Source organism: Chiloscyllium plagiosum, unplaced genomic scaffold, assembly GCF_037043375.1.
Source record: "Chiloscyllium plagiosum isolate Xiang-an unplaced genomic scaffold, Cpla_swu_hap1 HiC_scaffold_11, whole genome shotgun sequence".
NCBI classification, from domain to species: domain Eukaryota; kingdom Metazoa; phylum Chordata; class Chondrichthyes; order Orectolobiformes; family Hemiscylliidae; genus Chiloscyllium; species Chiloscyllium plagiosum.
Window position 1 is genome coordinate 33,356,558 of NW_028270149.1, and position 23,366 is coordinate 33,379,923.

The 23,366-nt window shown below is 37.7% G+C and overlaps 1 protein-coding gene across 7 annotated transcripts in view; it reads left to right on the top strand.

The window, feature by feature from the left end:
* LOC122557318 (glutamate receptor 3) overlaps positions 1-23,366 on the top strand; it is a 342,247-nt gene that overhangs the window by 233,870 nt on the left and 85,011 nt on the right. For all 7 annotated transcript variants that reach the window (XR_015758634.1, XM_043704895.2, XM_043704894.2 and 4 more), the window contains exons 9-11: positions 4,931-5,038; positions 9,615-9,821; positions 16,384-16,754. Coding sequence is in view for 6 of the 7 variants with exons in the window: in XM_043704895.2 (XP_043560830.2) it covers positions 4,931-5,038; positions 9,615-9,821; positions 16,384-16,754 (686 nt within the window). In the remaining variant the exon portion in view is untranslated. The remainder of the gene's footprint in view (positions 1-4,930; positions 5,039-9,614; positions 9,822-16,383; positions 16,755-23,366) is intronic.

The following is a 23,366-nucleotide window of genomic DNA, read 5'->3' on the forward strand; positions in this document are numbered from 1 at the left end:
AGCACTTGGCCCATGTCTCTGCAAACCCTTCCTATTCATATACATATCCAGATGCCTTTTAAATGTTGTAATTTTACCAGCCTCCACCACTTCCTCTGGCAGCTCATTCCATTCACGCACCACCTTCTGCGTGAAAACGTTGCCCATTACATCCCTTTTAATTTTTTTCCCTCTCATCCTAAATCTATGCCCACTAGTTCTGGACTCCTCCACCCCAGGGAAAAAAACCTTTTCTATTTACCCTATCCATGCCCCTCATGATTTTATTAAGCTCTATAATGTCACCCCTCACCTCCGACACTCCAGGGGAAACACCCCCACCCTATTCAAATCCTCCAACCATGGCAACTTCCTTATAAATATTTTCTGAATCCTTTCAAGTTTCACAACATCCTTTCAATAGAGGGGAGACCAGAATTGCACACAATATTCCAAAAGTGGCCTAACCAATGTCCTGTACAGCTGCAACATGACCTCCCAACTCCTCTACTCGATGCTCGATCCAAAAAAGGAAAGCATACCAAATGCCTTCTTCACCATCCTATCTACCTGCGACCCACTTTCAAGGAACGATGAACCTGCACTCCAAGGTCTCTTTGTTCAGCAACACTCCCTAGGACCTTGCCATGAAGTAAATAATAGAATAGGCATAAGGACAGACTAGTCTACTCATGTTCCTATGTTTTGATTACATTGAAGTGTCAGATCAGATTATGTTTATGGTACTCTGGGATAAGGCTTTGGAGCTCACTACATTAGAATTAGAGATACCAATTGAATCAAGACAGGTATTCGGATTGGATTTTCATTTACAGACTGAAAAGCCTGAATCAAGCCCTTTTACAGCTTCTGAAAGGTGACCCTACATCTCATTTCCATCCTATGTTTGTGTCTGAAAGATGTGGGCAGGAAGAGGTAAGGGATTTTACACAGAGATGCAATGTAGGAGGATAGTGGATGCAGAAGTGGGCTGATTCAAAACTCAATTCATTTCTGAGAAACAACAACCCAAATACCAAGCTCATTCTAATGCTTTCTAAACATCAACGCTGACCCACTCATCCCCAGCCGCTGCATGCCCTCTCCATGTCACGTTATATACCCCATTCTCCTTCCATATCGTGTACTTCCTAGGTCAAATTTCCTGTGCACCATCCCTGCTGCCATTCTATGCTGTACAGCTACTCAGCCAGGATCAATGAAATGCAGACCTCAAGACGTCTCTCAAATGGCCATTAGAAATAAATCCCTTGCAATCTAATTGATGTAATGCAAATGCACCACATTAGGAAGAAACCTCTAAGTCATAAACGCCGTTTGTGTGATCAGTCTGTTAATGATAGATACATATTTACTTGGCATATTAAAGAGGAATAATCCTTTAATGACTTCTTAAAACTGGCAGTCAAAAGGTGAACACAATCCCCTTCTGAGATAAGTGATTTGTGAGTTGTTGAAACTAAGCCAATTATTTATAAAGGCTTCAGCTGTAAAAACCAGGCCTGGGAAATCTAAACAATGGAATACAGTAAAACCAGATGCCTAGTTGTTCATAGCAGTCCAGGTACACTTTTTTATGGCATTTTTTTTTAATTTAAAAGGTATCTGGGCATTTAAATCATTTCAGGTTATTATCATAGAGATGGTGATGTTTTATTCAGGCTTAATACATTGGGGAAAGAACTGTAATGTATCTCAACATTAAAACAATGCTGATCACTGAAAGAGTCAACTTTTAACAGAAGAGTCCTAGTGATTTACTGCATTTTAAAAACATTTTACAAGTACCTGTCAGAATGTTGACTCCTGGGTTTTGGCTGGTCCAAGTTCTTCCCCAATAAGAAAAAGTTTTTGAGGGCTTTCAAAACCACCACCAGCACACAAACACAGCTGAGGGAGCAAATTCAAAGAAGAGGTGCAGGAAAGGTCACAATCAAAGATCATCACGCTTGACAATAAAGGCCACAAGTAAATAGCATGGGTTGAGAAGCCAGGTAGATGTCGATGTTGTAGCTATTCTGAAGCAGGCTGGCTTGGGGCGTAGCTAGCTTTAGCACATAAATCTTCAATACAATTGTTGGAATATAACCAGAGCTCATAACCTTTATAATATCCAGTGCTCTCTGCTATGTCTAAATAAACTGTGGAGTGAATAGAATTGGTTGATTATTGGCATCTGTGATGCTGGGGATCTCAGGAGGAGGCCAAGGTAGATTGTCTACTACTTAAGATTGATGCAAATCCTTAAACTTTGTCTTTTGCACTGATTTGCTGAGGTCTCTCATAATTGAGGATGGAGACATTTGTGGACCACCTTCCTCCTTTGGTGAGTTGTTTAATTGTCCAATGCTGTTCTGACTGGAGGACTGCAGAGCTTAGTTCTGATCTGCTTAGCTGTGTTGATTTCATGATGCTTGTTCTGTTTGGCATGCAAGTAAATCCGAGTTGTAGCTTCACCAGTTTGATACCTCAATTTTAAATGTATCTGAAGCTGCTTCTGGCATGCTTTTAAGGGAACTTGAAGATAGTGGTGTTGCCCCATATCTGCTATCCTTGTCCTTCTGTGACAGTGGGTTTCAAAGGTGCTGACTAAGAAGCCTTGATGAATATCTTAATAAATAATTTAACAAAAGAACATCATATTGTACTCAGAGGAAAAACACTATAACATGATATAAAGAAATATTTGAAATGACCTTATTGTAAATATAAAAAAAAAAATCATTTTAATCTAACAATGTTACAGACATCCAAGCCTCAGTGAGGGATCACTATATTTCCATGCTAAAGTTGCGTGTAGTTCTGGAATATTGTCTTCAGTTCGCAAATCCACATTATAGAGGGAAGTGATTGCACTAGAGAGGATGGACTGAAGATTTCAAAATGTTGCCTCCACTGGACAGTTTCAGCTATGAAGAGAGATTGGGCAGACTGGTGTTATTTTCCATAGATCAGAGGAGGTTGAGAGGGGACATGATTGCAATGTATAAAATTGTGAGGAGCATAGACATAATAGACAGGAAGAAACTTCTCCCCTGATGGAGGTGTCAATGACCAGGGGCATAAGTTTAAGGTAAAGGGCAGAAGGTTTAGAGGAAAAGTGAAGAAAAATCTTTTCACCCAGAGAGTGGTAGAATTGTGGAACACACTGCCTGTAAGAGTAGTATAAACAGAAACCCTCATAATATTTAAGAGGCATTTTGATGTGTGCTGTGTTGCCAAGGCATATATGTCTATGGGCCAAGTGCTGGAAAATGGGATTGGAATAGTCAGGTGGTTGTTTTTGAATGGCATGGACATGATGGGCTGAAGAGCCTTTTTCTGAGCTTTAGACCTCTAGGACTATGATTAAAGTTCCTTGCTCAGCTGGCATGGTTTTATTGATTTCATATAGCCAATTCATTAGGCGCTATTTTCTTTTATTAATGTCTCTTCCTGCGACCCTTAAGCTGCTAACTCATTTACTCCTTCATATGCTTTCCTCAAACTCATATCTTCAACTTCCAGAGCTTTCCACGATAACTTTGAAGTTATCCAGTAAACCTCCCATGACGTTTTTTTTCCAGCCACTCTGTTTGACTGCTAAAAACAGGAGCTCAGCTATTAAGGATTGCTGCTGTCTGAAATGGTTTTTGTCTGAATGAATGTGCTTCTACACCTGCCACTCTGAATTATAAACCTCAAGTCAGAATAATATTCCAAGAGTGTTCCCCCATATCTGCTGTCCTTGTCCTTCTGTGACAGTGGGTTCCAAAGGTGCTGACTATCTTGATAAATAATAAATAATCTTAATAAATAATTTAACAAAAGAACATCATATTGTACTCAGAAGAAAAACACTTAGCTGCAATTACATATTTCTTGGAAATGTTATATTTTACTTACGGGTCAAAAACTGACTTTGAGCTCTTAAATAAAAGTCAGATCTTCATGAAAGCTAAAATAAAATTTCCCCCATTTCAGAACCTATGTTTCCATCAATTATAATATATCATGAACCTGCATTACACAATATATAATAGTATAAAATAATTATGCTAAATCAAAACAGGAACAGAGTTCTTTTTTTTAAAACAGAGGTTGAGTTATGTCAGAGTTTAGATTAGAGTGGTGCTGGAAAAGCACAGCAGGTCAGGCAGCATCCGAGGAGCAGGAAAATCGATGGTTCGGGCAAAAGCCCTTCATCCAGAATTGAGTTATGTCAGTCTATAATAGACTGACTTTTCTGACACTCTGACCCTAATTTATTCCAAATCTACATTTGACCATTATTTCCTCTGAGAAATCATGGGAGATTGAAATATGATAGATAAATATAGAACAAGGTGTTGTATAACAGAGGAAGCAGTGATTAATCTTAATTTTAAGAGAAACTTGAAATACTTAATTGCAATTGGTAAAACCAATGCATTATGAATACCAGCCGTGCAAGTCATCAACATGCAGGTGTATTATTTATTCTTATTGCATCTGATGTCAATTTCAAACAGAAAGTGGGTCATTCGGGATACATTTAACTGCCCTATCTGTAAAACATATTAAGCACATTGTGTGCTATTTCACTGTGTAATACATAAGAATCCTTTGCTTTTTCTGTTAGTTTTCTTTAAGTTAACTTAATATCCAGTAACCAAAGATTTAAGGGTATATTTTAAATGCAATCAGATGATAACACCTAATTCAAAAGTAATTATTATTCCCTCACCTGGCCTCTGAATAACATGTTTTGGTATATTTAGATTCTCTGTTTGTTTTCTGGATTTCCTGTTCAGGTTGTACCTTCAAGAGTGTATATGCACAGGCCAAACCCTGCACAATCTAAGGTGCAGAGTTGACTGTTTACATTTTTCTTCAGAACTTGTTTACATTTCATGGACTTGGGCCACCAGTAAATTTGAATTAATTATGTCCAAATAATTGATGATTTTAGATTGGATACTGGAATGAATATGAAAGACTGGTGACCATTGCTGATATGCAACAGATGAATGAATCAACTTCAGCTGAAAACAGAACAATAGTAGTCACAACTATAATGGTAAGTACAAACTTTTTTTTATTTGCTTAATTAACTTAAAATTTTTAGTACAATTTACTATATAAATGTTTCATTCTCTAACTTTTGCCAAAAAATTATTTTGCAGAGAGCTACACAGTAATGGAATTTCACTGACTGACTGTGAGAAGATATTAGTGCAGGCTTAAAAATAAGATTTAAGCTGATTCCCAAATACAGTAATATTTTACTGATGGAGATACTCTTCCATTTTTAAGCAGTACATCTCAGTAATTTATTTACCTCTACCCCAAAAGGGGACAGAGGTACTTTAACTGGTATTCCTGTTTGTCTGTCTGTTTGCTTGTTTGTCTGTCTGTCTGCCTAACTGCCTGCCTGCCTGCCTGGCTACCTATCTACACGCCTGTCCATCTGCTTCTGAACAATAAGAAATCCTTCACGGATTTCAACAGGACTTGATATGTAGATTCAAGGGGACAATACCTCAAACAAGTTCAATTCAGGACAAGGTCCAATAATGTAATAATTATTGCATGGTGACCTGTTTCACATTTTGCAACTTAATTTAATGTGATAACTTACTATTATGTGTACGAATGTATACCTCATGATCATCACTTTATGACAGCAACAACCTCTTAAGTGCTGCCAGCTATTATTAAGTAGCATTAAGGTACTGATGACAGATTTCTGAGAAACTGGTGAAATGAATTCTAGGCATTAGCTGAAAGACTACATGTCAATGCTAGCCCCACCAATGCCTGAGAATGTTCCTGACCAAAGGGCGACACTGTCACAATGTCCCATCCAGCGGAACTGTTTTGTATGTAAATATCAAAATTCAATCTTATAAGATATTAAATGTAACTAAACTATACAACACAGTCTCAAAACATCTTCAACTATTTTATCACTGGCCGTGTTCCCTCTTTGATGTATTCATGATCAACTTGGGTTGTATTTTCAAAACAGTAGGATTAACTGGGCGGCACGGTGGCACAGTGGTTAGCACTGCTGCCTCACAGCGCCAGAGACCTGGGTTCAATTCCCAGACTGACTGTGTGGAGTTTGCATGTTCTCCCCGTGTTTGCGTGGGTTTCCTCCGGGTGCTCTGGTTTCCTCCCACAGTCCAAAGATGTGCAGGTCAGGTGAATTGGCCATGCTAAATTGCCCGTAGTGTTAGGTAAGGGGTAAGGGGTATGGGTGGGTTGCGCTTCGGCGGGGCAGTGTGGACTTGTTGGGCCGAAGGGCCTGTTTCCACACTGTAAGTAATCTAATCTAAAAAAAAACTCTGTTATGTGTAGCTATATTGTTAACAGCATGGCAAATATTTCCTTCATATTAAGAAAAAGCATTCACATCTTCACGAGAAATATCAGAGAAATAAAACGTTCATAATCACACTTACAACTTGCAACACACACAGAAAAATATCCATCACTGCTATCATGTTATGGCCAAATGATGCTCAAATAATACATTTTATCAATATTGTTTCTTCCTAATATATTCTGACACAGAGTGAAATGACCATTTTGAAATTTATTCAGGAAACATTTGCTCCAACAGTGCTTAGTTCAGCTCCTTAACATTCCTTTCTGTGAATCCAACAAAAATGTTAATATGTTAAATGTTAAAAGTTTCAATCCTTATTATAATAGCATTTTATTTTCATTGCTGCTGTTATTTCTAACATTCAAGGTCCTATGTATACTTTTCTCACCAGAATGGGTGATGTTGTGATGAATATATCATCAGTAGTTGTTAAACTGTAGCTTTGAGTCTGTAACAGGGAAGTTCACTTTATAAATTCCACTTATTGCCATCAACTTCTATTGTGTTCTATTTTATTGTCACATTTTTTCAAAAAGAAAGCTCCCAGTGCTGTTCAATAAATGTCCATTCATTTTATATCTGATATTGTCACTTTTTTTTCAAATGTTTCCTACACACGTTCACTTTGTAAAGTTATCTTGTAGTGGATCCTTTTATTTGGATGATATCACTGAAGTTTCCAGACATTGCATGAATGGACTAAACTGCTTTTTGAAATATGTCCTGACAAGATACCTTCTAATTTACTTTTAAACTGATAAAACCACCATAATGGGGCACAACTTTCTTTATTCACTTTTGTTGCTTTTCTGCTGACAATTAAAGGTTACAATTTTTCATATACAAAGAATCAATTCATTTTGAATCTAAACCATGCATGTTGGGATTTTAAAAAATCTGTAGTTTCTGATGGCGGCAAGTGAAATGAATTTGAGCATGAGCTCATATTTAAAACTGTAAATCATTTTAGGTTAATCGACACCAACAAAGGTAATTTACAAAACCGTTGCTCTAATAGACGTAACTTGCTTGGTTCCCTTATCTGGAACCTACATGATTGTTTGTCTTTTTATTTTAATCAGTAGAAATTGTGAAAAATATGTCTGCAACTGCTGATGCATGGTGCAGAGGATGAGATTTCCTGCCAGGAGTACAATTTTGTAAAATTACACCTTGAATATTTGAAAGTATGATGTGTACCATCAGTGAAAAACACAATATATAAAATTTTCAAATCGATTCTTTGAATGAACATATCAGGAATAAATGGGGTTATGTCTCTGTTACAGTAGAATTGCCATATTTACTGCTAGTATCACACAACATGATTTAAGACCCTAATTTTCCAGCCTCAATCATAAAGACTGCAGAATGGCTGGATATAGGGATTTGAATGATTGCACCAGTAGCATGAGCAGCCTAGTCCAGGATTAAATATGAAGTGCATTGCTGGAGGTGCAAAGAGCAGGCTTTAACGGCACCAGGTACATCCTTGTACTGATTTTTCAGTTACCAAGACTTTGAAAATAAAAATGGTTCAAATTCCCATCCCCGGTTTGCACAGAGTAGTTGAACAGGAATGGAGTACTCACGTATGAGTCAGATTATTACAAGGAGAATGAATCAGCATTACCATTCCTGATTACGTGAGCAATCACTGCTGGAAAACATACATCTGTCAATATTGCATGAGGCTGGACATTGAACATCCTAATCCCAGCATTGCAATGACAATGAATACTTAATGACTGAACACATACCTTAAAAATAATAACTTGGGTGAGGAACTAGTGCCATGAAACTGTATTAAGCATGAGACATTAACCTTAGAAAGGAGAGTGAAAGATTGAAAATGGAAGTGAAGATTGCAGTATTGTTGGTACCACAGTGTGAGCATCTTCAAGTGATACAAATAAATTGACAAGCATGTTTGCAATGTCTGAAATTAAAAAGCTGATTTTAACGTGAGGTATATTTGGGACAGGGTGGGAGTGAACAAGATTCTCCACGCATTCTTTTATAAATATTTGTCTGCGCTGCACATTCTGCCAAAAGGAAGTGGGAATGATACCAGCAGGAAGTGGTAAATCTGATGTAACATCAAACCCTGGGAACTCAGGGCATATTACATAGGATAAGTTTAGTAATGTTGGAGGACTGAATCTCCAGAAATGATGTTAGTGATGGGAGGGTGACAAAGAGCCAAGATTTTGATCAGATAAAACCTGTGTGCAAGAAGAGGTAATGGCCCAGTGGTATGATTGCTAGACTATTAATCAAGAATTCCAGGTAATGTTCTGGGGACCTAGGTTTGAATCCCTCCAAGGCAAGTGGTGAAATTTGAATTCAATAAAAATCTGTAATTAAGAGTCTGATGATGACCATGAAATCATTGGTGACTGTCAGGAAGTAAAACGTCAGGTTTACTAAAGGCCTTTCAGGAAGGAAACAGCCATCCTTACCTAGCCTACATGTGGCTCCAGACCCACAGCAACTCTTAACTGCTGTCTGGATAATGAGGGATGGGCAATGAATGCTGGTCCAGCAGTGACACCTACAACCTGTGAATTAATGATAAAATGGCCTGGAGCATCACTCCTGCTCCCCAAACCCATAAAATATCTTCACACAAATATCAGAAAAAGAATTACGTGGATGTGTCCTGGTCAATGTTCTGTATCCTGGTAGTGTTTATTGATTGATTTGCTGTTTCAGATTCAAATGGGATCCCAGTCTTAATGGTGTAATCGATCCATGACTTTCATGTGCAAAATCGGCCCCCCATCTGCCTGGATTGAGTACTCTCCAATACCCAAATTGAGGTAGTCGAAGAGGTCAGCTTTGGATATGTGCGAAGCTCATCTTCAACCTCCATACAGTCTTTCAGAACCTTTCAACAAGATATTCAATACATATCATCAAGGTCATAGGACTACATTTTCTGTGGAAGGAACATGCTTAATAACCTAGCTGTCCTTTTTCTGTCCATTACATTTTTACCTGATACTTTGTATCAATAATACAATAATCTCTTTGGAATTAATCGATATTAGTTCCTCAACAGCACTTATTACCTATTAGTTTCTGTCCAAGACATCCTGGAAACAATTCCGTAATAATAAAAATAAGCACAAGTATGAATATCTACAAATGTGGAAATCCCATTTTTTTCAGGAAAATGGTAAACCTTCTCATTTGGTCTCAAATCCCTGAACAGTATTTATGAGCTTGATCCATTTATTCATTTTTTTTATTGTTGCAGGAATCACCGTATGTAATGCTGAAGAAAAATCATGAACAATTTGGTGCAAATGATAGATATGAAGGCTATTGTGTGGATTTAGCTTTTGAAATAGCCAAGCATGTTGGCATTAAATATAAACTGTCTGTTGTCCCTGACGGTAAATATGGAGCTAGAGATCCTGAAACTAAAATCTGGAATGGAATGGTGGGTGAACTAGTATATGGGGTAAGTATCAATTTAAGAAGATGGAAAAAATTATATGTATTTCACATCAAAAACAGGCTGAAAATCAGATTTTTTTTATTATTCAAAGCTGCTTGCCCCCAGTGCACAAACAAAATAATTACAAGTTATTCACATTTACACTATGTGAATTTCTTCTCTGATGTTGACACATACAGCACTTCATAATTTGAAGTCATGTTGTAGGAAAATCTAAACAGTTTGATATTGAATATATTTATTCTGTATTATTTGTATTGGTTATTATTTTTTTAAAATCTTACATTTCATTTGTAAGGCAATTTTAAAAATACAGGACTGCGCAATGGTCTGATTATTGGAATGTCATGTAGTGGCAAAGATTGACCTTTGATCTCTTAATCTCAAAAAAGGTCTGGATCCTGTCTTCTTTGAGTTTGCTTGGAAATCTGTATAAATATGTCACATGGGTATGGATTCTTTTTATGAACAAAATACAAATAAATATCATTCATGTAATTATTCTGCCATTAAATTCAGATCAACAATGGCCACAGTCCAACACATCCAAGAAACTTCAATTTTTAGTTAGCTAATTGCTTCTTTTGCTCCCACTGTCTTGCATTGTATAGTTTCAACAGTACTTCAATTTTCAGTTGCACAGAATTAGAAAGATATCCTTGCAGAATGTATTTCTGACGATAGATACATCAGATTTACTGTTCAATCAAATATCCCTTCCAGAAAAGAAAAGGTGATAAATTCAATCCCTTATATGAACCTAAGATTGTATTTCACCATTGTGATTTATGAGGCTAAATATTTCTGTTCGGTTTAATTCCTTGTCAAACTCTCTTTTTATATACCATACTAGCCAAAGTATTATGGGAATTATTTATTCCTGTTATTTGCCTGGTTCAATTCTGTGATAATGCATTCTAACAAATAATTATCCAACTTTTCCTACTAGAAGCAAATATAGGATTGGACCATTTCAAATTAATAGCTCAACGTCAGGTCCTTAAATTGAGATGTTAGGCTCAGAGTTGTCCAGAGTCTGAAAATTGCACTACAGAATCCTTAAGTAAATACCAGTCAGACAACACAGACCAAGTAAAGTGTTGCAGATGCTGGAGATCTGAAGTTAATAACAGAAAATGCTGAAGAATCACAACAAGGGAAAATCAGAATTAACATTTCACATCCTAGATGATTTCTTCATTACATTGAATAACGATCTCATTAAGAATCCTAATTTAATCTAGAACCTTAGAAAGGTTATGGCACACAAAAAAGCTATTCAGTTTAAGTCTGTGCTGGCTGAGAGGAAATAAAAAGCTCACCTTCCATTCTATTCCCATCTGTCAGCATCGAGCCTGTAGCATTGCAGCACCTTTTGTACAGATCCAAGTACTTTTTAAACAAGTTGAGGGTTTCTTTTTCAGTTACTAATCTACCAAACCAGGCAACAAGTTCCAGATATCTCTGGATAAACATGTTTTGCTTCATTTCCCTCAAATCCATCTACCAATCTTTAAGTCTTCAATTAATCAACCACCAGAGAATTAGGTCTTGTCTACTCTATCTGGGCTACTTGTCATTTTGCTTACCTCAGTTAAGTCACACCTCAGTCTCCTGTGTTCTTCGGAAAATAACTCTTGCCTATTCATTCTTGCCTAATGTCTACAATTCAAATTGTACTAATATTCGTGTTAATCTCCTCTGTATCTGTCAAGAACAGTAATATCCTTCTTGTAATTCAGTGACCAGTACTGTGGACAAAACTGCTAACTAGCATTTTGTATTCAATATTACACATTTTATCCATAATTTCTCCTTGCCTATTTACATTCAGCACTAACCAATGTTGCTCTGGTCCTCAGAGCTCATATTGTTAAAATGGTAAGTATTTATGAAGAATCACAAGTTTCTGCATTTCTTTGGAAAATTGTTATCAGTTGCTGCTTGCTGGTGCATTCTTCGCTTGACGTTGCTTTGTTAGGTACTCTTTGCTGATCATAATAGCAATTTTAATGCTCAGTATAGGTAGTTGGATCTTCAATGGTCATTGTGGGTTTGGAAAAGAATGAAAAATTCAGGCAGATGGAACAAACGGAGTTTATTTTAACTTTGGGTGTTTGGAATCAACTGAACTCATCTCTAAATCAAGGTTATCAGACCTGGGTACACCTGACAAGAGATATCTGACATGATGTTCTTTGACCTACAGTTCATGAGGGAGTCATCTTTTTGACTCTAACTTTCCAGGTAAGATTTGCCATAGTAACAGTCCCTTCAGACATTGTGAAGCTTTCAATTTTGATACATCAGATCTATCCGAGCCATATATGTCAGTCTTTACTAAACAGAGGTGTCAAACAAGCCACAAAAGGCTAGTCTTCTAGGAATTTAGTTTTTGTCAATTTCTTGATGAAAAGAAGGAAAAGCAAAGCAGTTGTGGGACTTTCATGATATAGATTGGTTTCCAAAAGTACAAGGCCTCACTGATACACCTGTCACCAGGAAGACTGGACGGATGACCAAATCAAGACCATCTCACAGATCCCATGTTTAAAACACCATTGAGGACTCCCTGAAGCAAGGCTCAATGTATGTTACAACATATGACTAGAATGCTGAAACAGAGATTTTGCTGTCTTGTCAGATCAAGTGATGACCATAGCTGTTATATAATGTCCTATTTATCAGTGTTTGCTGATAACTTTGATACACAGAAAAAGAAAATCTTTCTAAAAGACACACCCACAGTCTTAACAGAAAAGGAGAATGAAGAAGGGAAGGAATTAGAAGTGGCTGAAGAGGATCTACAACAAGGAAGTATTAATCATTGTTGACAGGTCTTTGGCCCAGATGTTGCAGCCTCCAGGAAGTTGGAAACTACACATTTGACCCAGGATACATCTCAGAGCCCCTGGAGGTCATGACATACTGACTGTCACACAAGAAGATTGAACTGCTAATGGACAACACCCTGGCACTACAGAACCCTCCAATTATGCCTGGCTATGCGTTAGAGTCAAAGATTTTGGATAGTTCCCAACTTGTTTAACCAAAACGTTGCCCAGCAAATGTTAGGTGATTAAAGTCTAGTCTAAGATCAGATTACTATGCAACTGACCTCGCCCAATTACTCAAACTGACACCCATACCCCAAAGCTCTCTTGACTTTTGATGTCCCCTCCCCCAACCAATTCCCCATTGATCCCCGATTGCCCTCTGAATCAAAGTCACTAGACCTCACCAGTACCCACTTTGAACTTGGGGCTCCTCCTAAGACCCTCAGATGCAACCGTGCCCTCATCTCACATTAAGAAATTCCATGACACCTAAATGGAAGCTAGGCATGTGAAGAGAGGACCTGGCCTCTGTGCAGATTCTTGGTGCTGCTGTCTCTGACAATTCTTGCCCTGAAGGAATTTTGTTTAGCCCCCTCCATTAGAAGATTGGTCCCAAAGATCAGGAGATGGTAAATTCTCTTCCTGGTCAGCTTCTTACCGAAGGCTTCTGATGTTGAGCAGAAGAGTCCAGCCATAGAGTTTTAATTTGTAAATATGCTCATGCATGAATGTCTTCCTTATAAAATTGACCCATGTACAAGCTAGTCTGGTTAATCACCCATTGACTCATCTACCATTCCTGTCTGTATCCTTACATACTTGGCAATAAATAAATACTATATTTCAAAGAGGATGCAAGAAGTTTAGACCTCTTGTGACAGTTTTTTTTTACTTCAATGATGTTTTCCCTTCGTGAGAGTATTTGCTTGTCCTGTTTGTACTTTGTTTAAGTGAGAGGAGCCTGTTTTTGGCATCTTGCTGCTCCTCAGTATATCCTTGGACGCAGTAGTGGTGCTGAACCTGTTTATACCGGATTATATGTTGGCCTAACTGAGTCGGCATTCAAATAGCTAGTTCAACAGTACTCTGATTGGAGTGGCTGTCATGTCAGATGTGGAAAACCTTGAGGTTATTACCGCATCTGTCTTGTTAAGATCCCTTGTGAGTGGCCAGGGATCCCTACGGAAGCAGAGCCTGTTGATCACTTGCAAGTGAGAAGACTGCCATCAAGATAAACTCAAGTTAACCTTCGGGCCTTGTCATGTCTCCAGTAAATTGGATCCCATATTTTCACTAGTGCCGTCAAAGCATTCCACTACTTAGGAACTCAGTTCTTGGGAAACATTCTATAAATGGCTATGGAAATGTCTATTGAGGCATAGACTTTATATTTTCCATAGATGTCAAAGCCACATTTCTGTACAGTACCTGGTATATAATAGAGAGAATTTGAGACTTTATGACAAAGAAATCCTTTGAAACATTTTGGCTCAGTGATTTTCTTGCAGATACTTCAAGGTACTTGAACTTGAGACTTTGAAGTCACAGGGCTTGACAGATGTGCAAATGATATGCAATTAGTTTGAAGTGGAGTTGTGATTTTTTGACAGAGAATACAGCCAATTAGTGTAGCATTGGAAGTCTTTGTGTCTGTTAAGAAAAGGATTCAAGCTAAAGCATTTTGGATGTGAAAGTTTAAATGTGCAGGAAGTGAGGTTGTGCTAGTGTTTTCCAGGCTCTAATTCTGTTAGTGCAATCGTGCTTATGGCAAGCAAAGATTTAATTTGAGTTGTCAATCAGCTAACTTTGACAGTTTTATTCCATTAAAAGGATTTCTTCCTTATTCAAAATCTATGAATGGAAAAGTCAATATCGACAAGGAGTCTGCTCATGCAAGAATCTGGAATGAAGTGGTCAGGCCTGAAGACACTTGATCCTCATCTACCTAAAACTGACAAGCTATGGGAACCAGACATACTCCCAAAGCAGCTGTGACTGGGGACCTGGGAAAATTGCTTGGGCTCCAATGCTGAAAGGGAAAGTTAAATGGGTGGCAGGCATGAGCTAACAGCAGATCACCATGTTTCTCTGAAGCCAGGAAAGGCTGCTCTTTCTAGATCCACATGAATGTGCATGAAAACCATTATATTTGCTTTTTTTGTTTGAAGCCACTGTCGACTGAGAGAAACTGAGCAGAGTGAAGCACACCTCAGTTTATGCCAGGTTCAGCAGTAGGGCCCTAAGGTCACTTGACATATTTGGTGGGCTTTATGTCTGTCTTAGTATTTATTCCAGATAGTTTGAAATTGCTTGCAGAGGCGATCAGGAGATAAAAGCTTTGCTCAGAAAAGGTCCACTGGGATAGTTTTTTGTCAAATTGCATTGCAAAATGCATACTGCATGCTTGGCATTGAAGGAATGTTTCCATCAGCAACAAGTAAGGCTAACCTACTCAGTCTCATCTGTTTCAACAAAAGATTCAAAACTCAAAGAGGAAAGTTCTGCCCTCAATCCTTGTCAATGTACCATCTTTACAGCACCTGTAAATCACAGCAAAATACAATGTTTCCAAAGAATAATAGTACTTTATCAGCAACTGCTGTCCTGTTTTTCCAGAAAATTGCAACAGTTGTATTCCATGGAAAATGTGAAGGAAGCACATGACAATGGTTAAATTAGCTTTCCTTACCAAATCTAATATCTTAACTCATACGCCTCATGAACAAGGTTTCAAATGCATGTCAACCCTGGACCCATTCTTCTCAGAATTATGGAATTAGCCCTATTATGTTGCTTTCTAATGGGACTGAATCCCTAGTTGTCATTTATTTTTGTAGACCATGTTATTCTCCATCGCCCATCTCAGCTTCCCCACTGAATAAAAACATCTTTCCTCCCCATTCATCACTAACTTTCTTGAACAAGAATGTGAGATATTTCAGGATTCTGCATCTCCTGCACATCTAGATAGTGTATTCTGTGATCAGTATACCATACATCATGGTTGATATATGAATTATCTCCCCACAAGATAGTGAACCTGAAGAAAGACAGTTAGTCCAACAAGCTCAATTCTTAGGAATATTTCTGTCATTTCTGGTTTTAGTACTCACTACCTTTCCTAAAAGTCAAGAATGTACATTGAACACTTTTTACATCCATAGCAAAGATGTCAATCTTAAATGTAACTTTCACCATTACAAATTTGTGTTCCCTAGTCTTTGTGTTGATATTTATATTTCATATATGTGCTTACTACCTTATGTATCAGTATAAAATCACATTTGAATTCCCAGTCTATTTTCTTTCTGTCAGAAAGATAATGCATATTAAGTTAAAGATGAAATTCTACTCACTATTAACTTGACTGTTGGAGTGTTCAGTTTAACGGTTTCTTTTCAACAATCATTTGTCATTGTCACATTCATTTAATGTAATATTAATTATGTTAATTCAATGAGCAGAACTGATTTAAAATAAGAAACTTTAAAACTATGTCATAATTTTCCAGTTAGAATAAATCTGAGGCGCATACATATCTGATTGCATGGTTGCACTGCATCATGGGTAGCTATGTGCCAAAATGGAGGAAGCTCAATCCCATAATCCATTGCAATATTAGTATGGTCATTGAGATGATAGAATCATAATGTTATAATGTTTTCTATAAAGTTAATGCAATGGCTGTATGATTGTTTTATACTAATTAGCATTTTCCCCATTTCCAGAGAGCTGACATTGCTGTTGCACCACTCACTATAACTTTGGTCCGAGAAGAAGTTATTGACTTTTCCAAACCTTTCATGAGTCTTGGTATTTCAATAATGATAAAGAAGCCCCAAAAGTCCAAGCCAGGAGTGTTCTCTTTCCTGGATCCTTTGGCCTATGAGATTTGGATGTGCATAGTCTTCGCCTACATTGGAGTCAGCGTAGTGCTTTTCCTGGTCAGCAGATTCAGTCCTTATGAATGGCATATGGAAGAAAATGAAGAAGGACGTGACCCCCAAAATACTGAGCCACCTAATGAGTTTGGGATATTTAATAGTCTCTGGTTTTCTCTGGGTGCCTTTATGCAGCAAGGATGCGATATTTCACCAAGGTTTGTCATTATCACATTACCTTTGTGCATTTTATGGTCAAAAACTGATGCCATGGTGCATATACGTTACTTTTATTCCATCTTTATTTTCAATTTTCTTCCCCAACAAATATTATTTTAATATCCACATCAGCACGGTAAGGTCCACCCAGCCAATCATCACTCTGCCACACTGCTGAAATGCCTGAGTGGCTTATTCTCAGTGTCATTCACACAGCTATCTGAATAACTTATATACACCATGCCGAGACCGTAAAATGCATAAGGTCTGTCTGTCTCCAGCACCCTTGGAGGGCTACCGTGTTTTTGCTGCATATCGCATTTTACGGTCAACAGTTCGGTGTATATAACAGAATCACGCTACATTTTGTAAGCGCCTCCATTTTGAATGGAAATCTTGAAAAAAACGATGCAGCAGCACCATTAAGGAGCACCTCCAAGCCGGTCTTGGTTTCTTTTGAGTTTACATTAATTAACATTTTTTTTCTAGCTTGCTTCCATCTTTCAACTAGCTGTCCCATTTTCTTCATTGCATATACAGGTTGCAGTATCCCATATTGTAGACCTTCATTGACAGCATTTTAACAAAACCACTCCTATAAATTCTGAATATATTTGGAGATCCTATATTTATTTCAAGATAATGGCAAAATTTAAGCAATTTGATGTATTGGTCATCTATTTATAAATCATCAACGAACAGCCTGATAATTTCTCCTTGATTCACCCATCTCTTGTTTTAGACAATTAAAGAACATTCGTCATTAAACAAATAATAACTAATTGTACAGCACTTAAGAAATGTGCAGGTGAAAAGACAAATAAACTAATCTAAGTAAAAAGTATCATTAAAAATGTGCCAAATGGGCACTTTGTTGAGTTTTCAACATCTACTTTTTTTCTAATGAGCAGCAAGTTAAAGGAACAAAGTCCATAAACAAAATAAAGATCAGAGACAAAAAGGTTAATCAATGGAATTTATTGGTTTGTTTGTGCAAACGTTGGAGTTTGAATGCCTATCAATTCCACATAAAAGAGGAAGACTAAGGGAGAAGTAAGGAATTCCACAATATTGAGATTCTGGCAAAAAGAATTTAGCATGTAGTATACTCTTGCACAGATATGAAAATTAGAATGTTTGTGTGCTGGTTTACACTGAAATTAGATATTTTTCATTTATGTTATTTCACTTGAGAAAAAAAGATTCAGTCATCCCCAATTACTTAAAACTATCTCAAATTAGAATGTTCACAATTCCCACCATTAATATTTCATCGATTGAACCAAACAGAAGCTGAGTATTAGTATTATTATTTCATTTCTTAATAAGATGAGAAAATATTAAAAAGAAAAGTCAAAGGGCAAAGTCTATCTTTGGGCTCAAGAAAACCTGAGCTGCAAATTTCAGCAATTTATAAACTGCACATCCGAGTCATGTCTGGCTTCACATGCCATATATGATTTTCACATGGTTGAGTTAACAGTACAGTTTGCAAGCAGGTTATAAGGCCAGCCTCAGTTTTCCAACACTGTTTTCCAGCTACCAACAATATTTAAAGGCCTCTAAATCTCACCTTTACCACACAACTCATCCTAATGCCAAATGTTCCTGTTTCAGATCACCCACTGCTTTGCTGCTATGTATATCCATCATAGCCACTTACCTGGCATGTGCTGCGATCAGTCTCAGATCCCATTTAAAATTAATGGTAAAAACATTTGCATTCCATGGGAAAGTGATAAACCTCACACCATAATAAAAGCCTATGTTTCATTGGTACTGAGAAAAAATGCAATGTCATATGAAAATATTTTAATATTTTATTCATATTGAGTTAGAGATGAAAGTTACAGGTGAAATTCATCTCAAAATAGATTAATCATAATCATCAGGCCATTGTCTGTCAATTAATGAAAAGGAGCAGGTGGTTAGAATTCTTTCAAATGGAAATCTTTGTCAAATGTCAAAACAATGTGTATTTTAAGGGCCAAAGCCATAAAAATCACACAGGGAATTATGGTAACACAGGGTGACAGGACATTTTATATCAATTTTCATTGCATAATAATGCTTTCCACATTTGTAAAGAACTCATAATGTATTTGAACAAATGCGTAAGGTTGATCAATGTAAGAGTTGACTCGTCTTTAAAGTACAAATCCCGATGATAAATCATGGCATTAAAAGTGCATCTACATTCAACTACACCATCTAACTGTGAAAACTGGCAATGGAAACTACAGATGGTATTTAATGGAGATATCAGGTTTGTCCAGGCTGCTGGACATTCAAGTAGAGCGCTGTATTGTTTCATTTGGGATAGGCTTGCAGAATTAAGCCCCAATCAGGCATCTAAGTGGACAGTGATAGGACCTGTGAAAACACTTTACACTTATTTTTCAAAACACATCATACTCTTTAGTAGACTTGAACTGTGAAAACACTTTACACTTATTTTTCAAAACACTTCATTCTCTTTAGTAGACTTTCTCATTTCTTCACAAACTTGCAAACATGATGTGTGTTTAATGGGCTACAGACTCAGTTGAAAATATTATGTAGAGGAACTCTGATTTTCATCATCAATTTAAAATGGGGAACCTGACATTAGCTGATGTAGGTGTGTATTTTGCAGATTAGTTATTCCAAAAGCATCAAAATGCTGGCAAAAATTGGTGTTGACGCAAAAATGTAGAGTAAAGTCAAACATCCTCCAAAAACTAGATGGAAACTGCCTCAGCACACAGATGAAAGTTTAGTCTAAATTGACCCAGAGAAGTAGAATTTTGAGTATGACGTTTGTGACAGTGGTCATTTGATTTGGCAGAAGTTTGGTAAGTGGGAATCCATGGTCTTCTCACCTCTAACCTAATAAAGTCAGAGCTTGGAAGGTTCATGACTAACTCTTCCCAGTCCAAGGTTCATTGAGGTCATTAAGTGGTAATTAATTCCTATTTAAGAATGTCACTGCACTACCTCTGGTATTCATCCAGTGGGAAAACCAAAAAAGTTGCTGGGTTGCTTTGCGGGCATCTATGGGGGTGCCTCTTTCAATAGCATTTATTTGCCACAGAGAAGGGGCAATATGCTGAGAGACAACACCTGCCCTTGAGCCTTCCCTCAACCCCACGTAGAATCCCTTAATGCTATTACTCACTTTTGTCCTGGATCCCTCAACAAACATGAACCTTGGGTGGGTACATTTGCAGAAGCTACCATCACTCCTGTTGCTACTGCTAAGCAATACACTAAAGGGATTGGGGCAATATTTTTACTCACCACCCTATGAGTCCCTCTTCCTGGAGAGGTCCTATCACTGTCCACTTAGATGCCTGATTGGGACTTAATTCTGCAAGCCTATCCCAAATGAAACAATACAGCGCTCTACTTGAATGTCCAGCAGTCTGGACAAACCTGATATCTCCATTAAATACCATCTGTAGTTTGCATTGTCATGAGAGTGAAGTTGTCTTGAAATTTGCCTAGGACGCCTAAAGATAATTTGCAAAAACACATGTATTGATTTGGCTAAGTTCAGTTGTATTCCACCAATAATATATTTATGAGACATATGACACAAGAAGTTTTATTGTCTGTAGAATATTTCCTGCCCCAGCTCTGCTTTATCCTTGTTGAAAATTGGAAAAAAACAAATCAGTAAAGGTGCTGCTGTTACTGTCCCATCAATGTAAATGTAGGCAAAGCTGAAAATGAAATGTTCATGATGAATTGAAGGCACTCCACAAGCATCAATAAAGTTGCCATCAACCTATCTATCCAAGTCCACCTACAAATCCCACGTATTTTGCCTTGACACTTGACCATCATTCAAAATGTTTTACCATAATGTGCATTGCTCCTCTTGAATAAAAGGAAAACATTTTTAAGAAGTGTAATAGCACATTGCAGGTACATGAACGTCTTAGTACGTTTCTTTATAGCTTTCCAGAGAGCATCTTTTAACATATAGATTTGGAACCACGGGCCAATGAGATAACCAATTTAAATATTCTATTTGTGAGGATCCAGAGATGAGCTAAAGCTTTGAGGCAGGGAGAAACCATTAATGCTGGAGGAAATCATAGTCCAGATATCTTCATGGCCAAACAATGGTTACAGCAGTGAAGACAAGAGATGCACATTTAGATGTTGCAAAAATCCAAATGCTGCTGATTCTGAGGGAATTATCCAGGAAAATGGAAACTCTGATGGTAATTTTATTTTCCCTTGAATTTTCCAAAAAGGTCTTGTAAAATTGAAGAATACATAACATTGAAACCCACTTAAGCTTAATAGTTATTAAGTTTTATAATAGTTATTAAGCTGGCCTCTTTGATTAGCCGCTGAGCAACCCCTCAGCTATATTGCCTGATCTTTGACTCCCATGGATTTGCTGATCCAAAACACTATGAGCCAGGACTTGCCCCTCAAACTACCACCATACATCCGACAAACAAACCCCACATTCAGAACCTACCCCATATCCATTCCCTCTGGACATGCCAAATCTGCCTTCAATCCCGATCGAAACCCATCCTGGCCTAAACCAGCCAGAGCTGGCAGCTCCACCTGACTTTACCTGATTGTATCACCCCTCTCCATCCAGAACATAATCTGCTAACCCTCCAATCCCCTCATGAGATGTGACCTGACCCACCACCAGCCTCCCTGTGACCTGACTGAACTGCTTCAGAACATCAACAGCCCCACAAGCTGACCAAGCAGCCCATTGATATCACCCAAACTGACAGCCTTGTCCAACTTGATCCCATTGAACAGAAGACAATCTTCTGCCTATTACCCACCAACGCACCCAGTGCCCTTCCTGAACAAAACCCCCACCTACCTTCTGCACATTCACCTACTTGGCACCCTCACCCACCTGACACAATTGCCCTTCACTTATCCACCACACCCCCGCCCCTGTACTTACATTATGTTTCTCCCCTTTTATGCTGGGCATTTACAAGTAAGAACAGGGTTGAAATCAACCCTAAAAAGGAATTTTTGTGTCTTATCCGATAGTCATCATTTTCACTTCTGTTTTCAAGAATTTAACAGTAGGAGCAATAATCTTCCATTTTGCAAAGTGACTCTCTCTGTCTCTCCCACTATTGGTGGTATGGACTATTCTAATATGTTCCAAACTGGTCACTTGACGCTTTCTAAACATTTGTTACATTCTAAAATAATTCCAGATAATGATACTATGCCAGATTGAGGACCATCAAAACAATGAAAGTGGAGAGTCTCCTGGCATATAGTAAAAGAAAATATGAAGATTATTACAATTCAGTGAAATGTGCTTTTATGGCTTTCATCTGTTTCTTAATAAAATTCCAGAGCTTTAAAAACTATTCTTAGGTTAGCATTGTTTGCTACTGTAATCTCGTTCACTTAAGGCACGTTTGAGATAAAGAACAGTGGCACATTTATACAGCAGTGAAAGTCTTTTCAGATTTGCACTGACAACAAATTGGTGGGACCCCAGAGGAAGCACTCCTTTAGCCTTTATTGTTATAGTTTTATTTTTGATCCTGATATTGACGGCAAACAAGATATGCTTTTAAACGATATCATCTCTCGCTTTGATAAAATTTAAATCATTTCCCCGTATGGATACATTAAGCCATTCGTCACAGATATAAAATTATGTGGCAGAATACAAGGAATAGGTTTAAAAGATGATTTATTTCTTTCGCAAATGCATATCCCAAAAGCCTAGTGATAGCATCCTCATTTGCTAATGTGCAACATTGTTTGTCGCTCTCCACAAGTGTGCAAGGTGTTTGTGCTGAGACTCAGCAACGGGTGCTTGGCTGTACAGGAGCCTCAGTTTATCCAAAGCCTTTGTAGTGAGGCCCACTTACACCATGGTAGTTCAAAGCCTGCCATTTGACAGATGTGTTTGTCACAAGGGACTTGCTTCTCATTTCTTGATCCAAACGAAAATTGTTCATAGATTCTGTTCAGGCAAGCCAAAGGATAGTGACATTCAAGGTGGCCACTTTACGTATCCATTTTCACATTTTTCAATTCAAAAAACACTTCAAGTTTTGTAACGCATTTAGCAGATGTTCTGTACTTGTGGTTGACTTGAAATGGATCTTTGTAAGCCTACAAAAAGGGATACTGCGATTTAATTATTTTTGTCTCTTTTCTGTCTGTTAGGGTTTGCCTTCCTTCTCTGGTCCTAATGTATTTGCATACTTTTACATATCACTAACAGAAAAATCACCAGCCCTCTCAACAACTTAACCTGACAATGGAATGCATCCTTTGATTCAAAAATATTGAATTAACCATCTCAAAATTTAATTCTGACTGCTCAAATAAAAACCTAAAACCCCACCTGAGATATTTCATACTAATAATGCTTGTTCCACAGAGGTTAAGCTGTTACAGGGTACAGTGTTCTGCGTGAGGCGTGGGGTTTTGAAAATTTGAATGTTTTCTTGATACAGCTGATATCCCAAACCATTACATGTGCTGATAACATCTTTCGAACTCACTCGTTTGAGTCAATCAGCTGTGGACAATTCTATTTTAAAGTGACTGTGTACACATTCTTGGCTTCTGAGTGCAAAGGCTTTAATTGAAACTCACTCAGA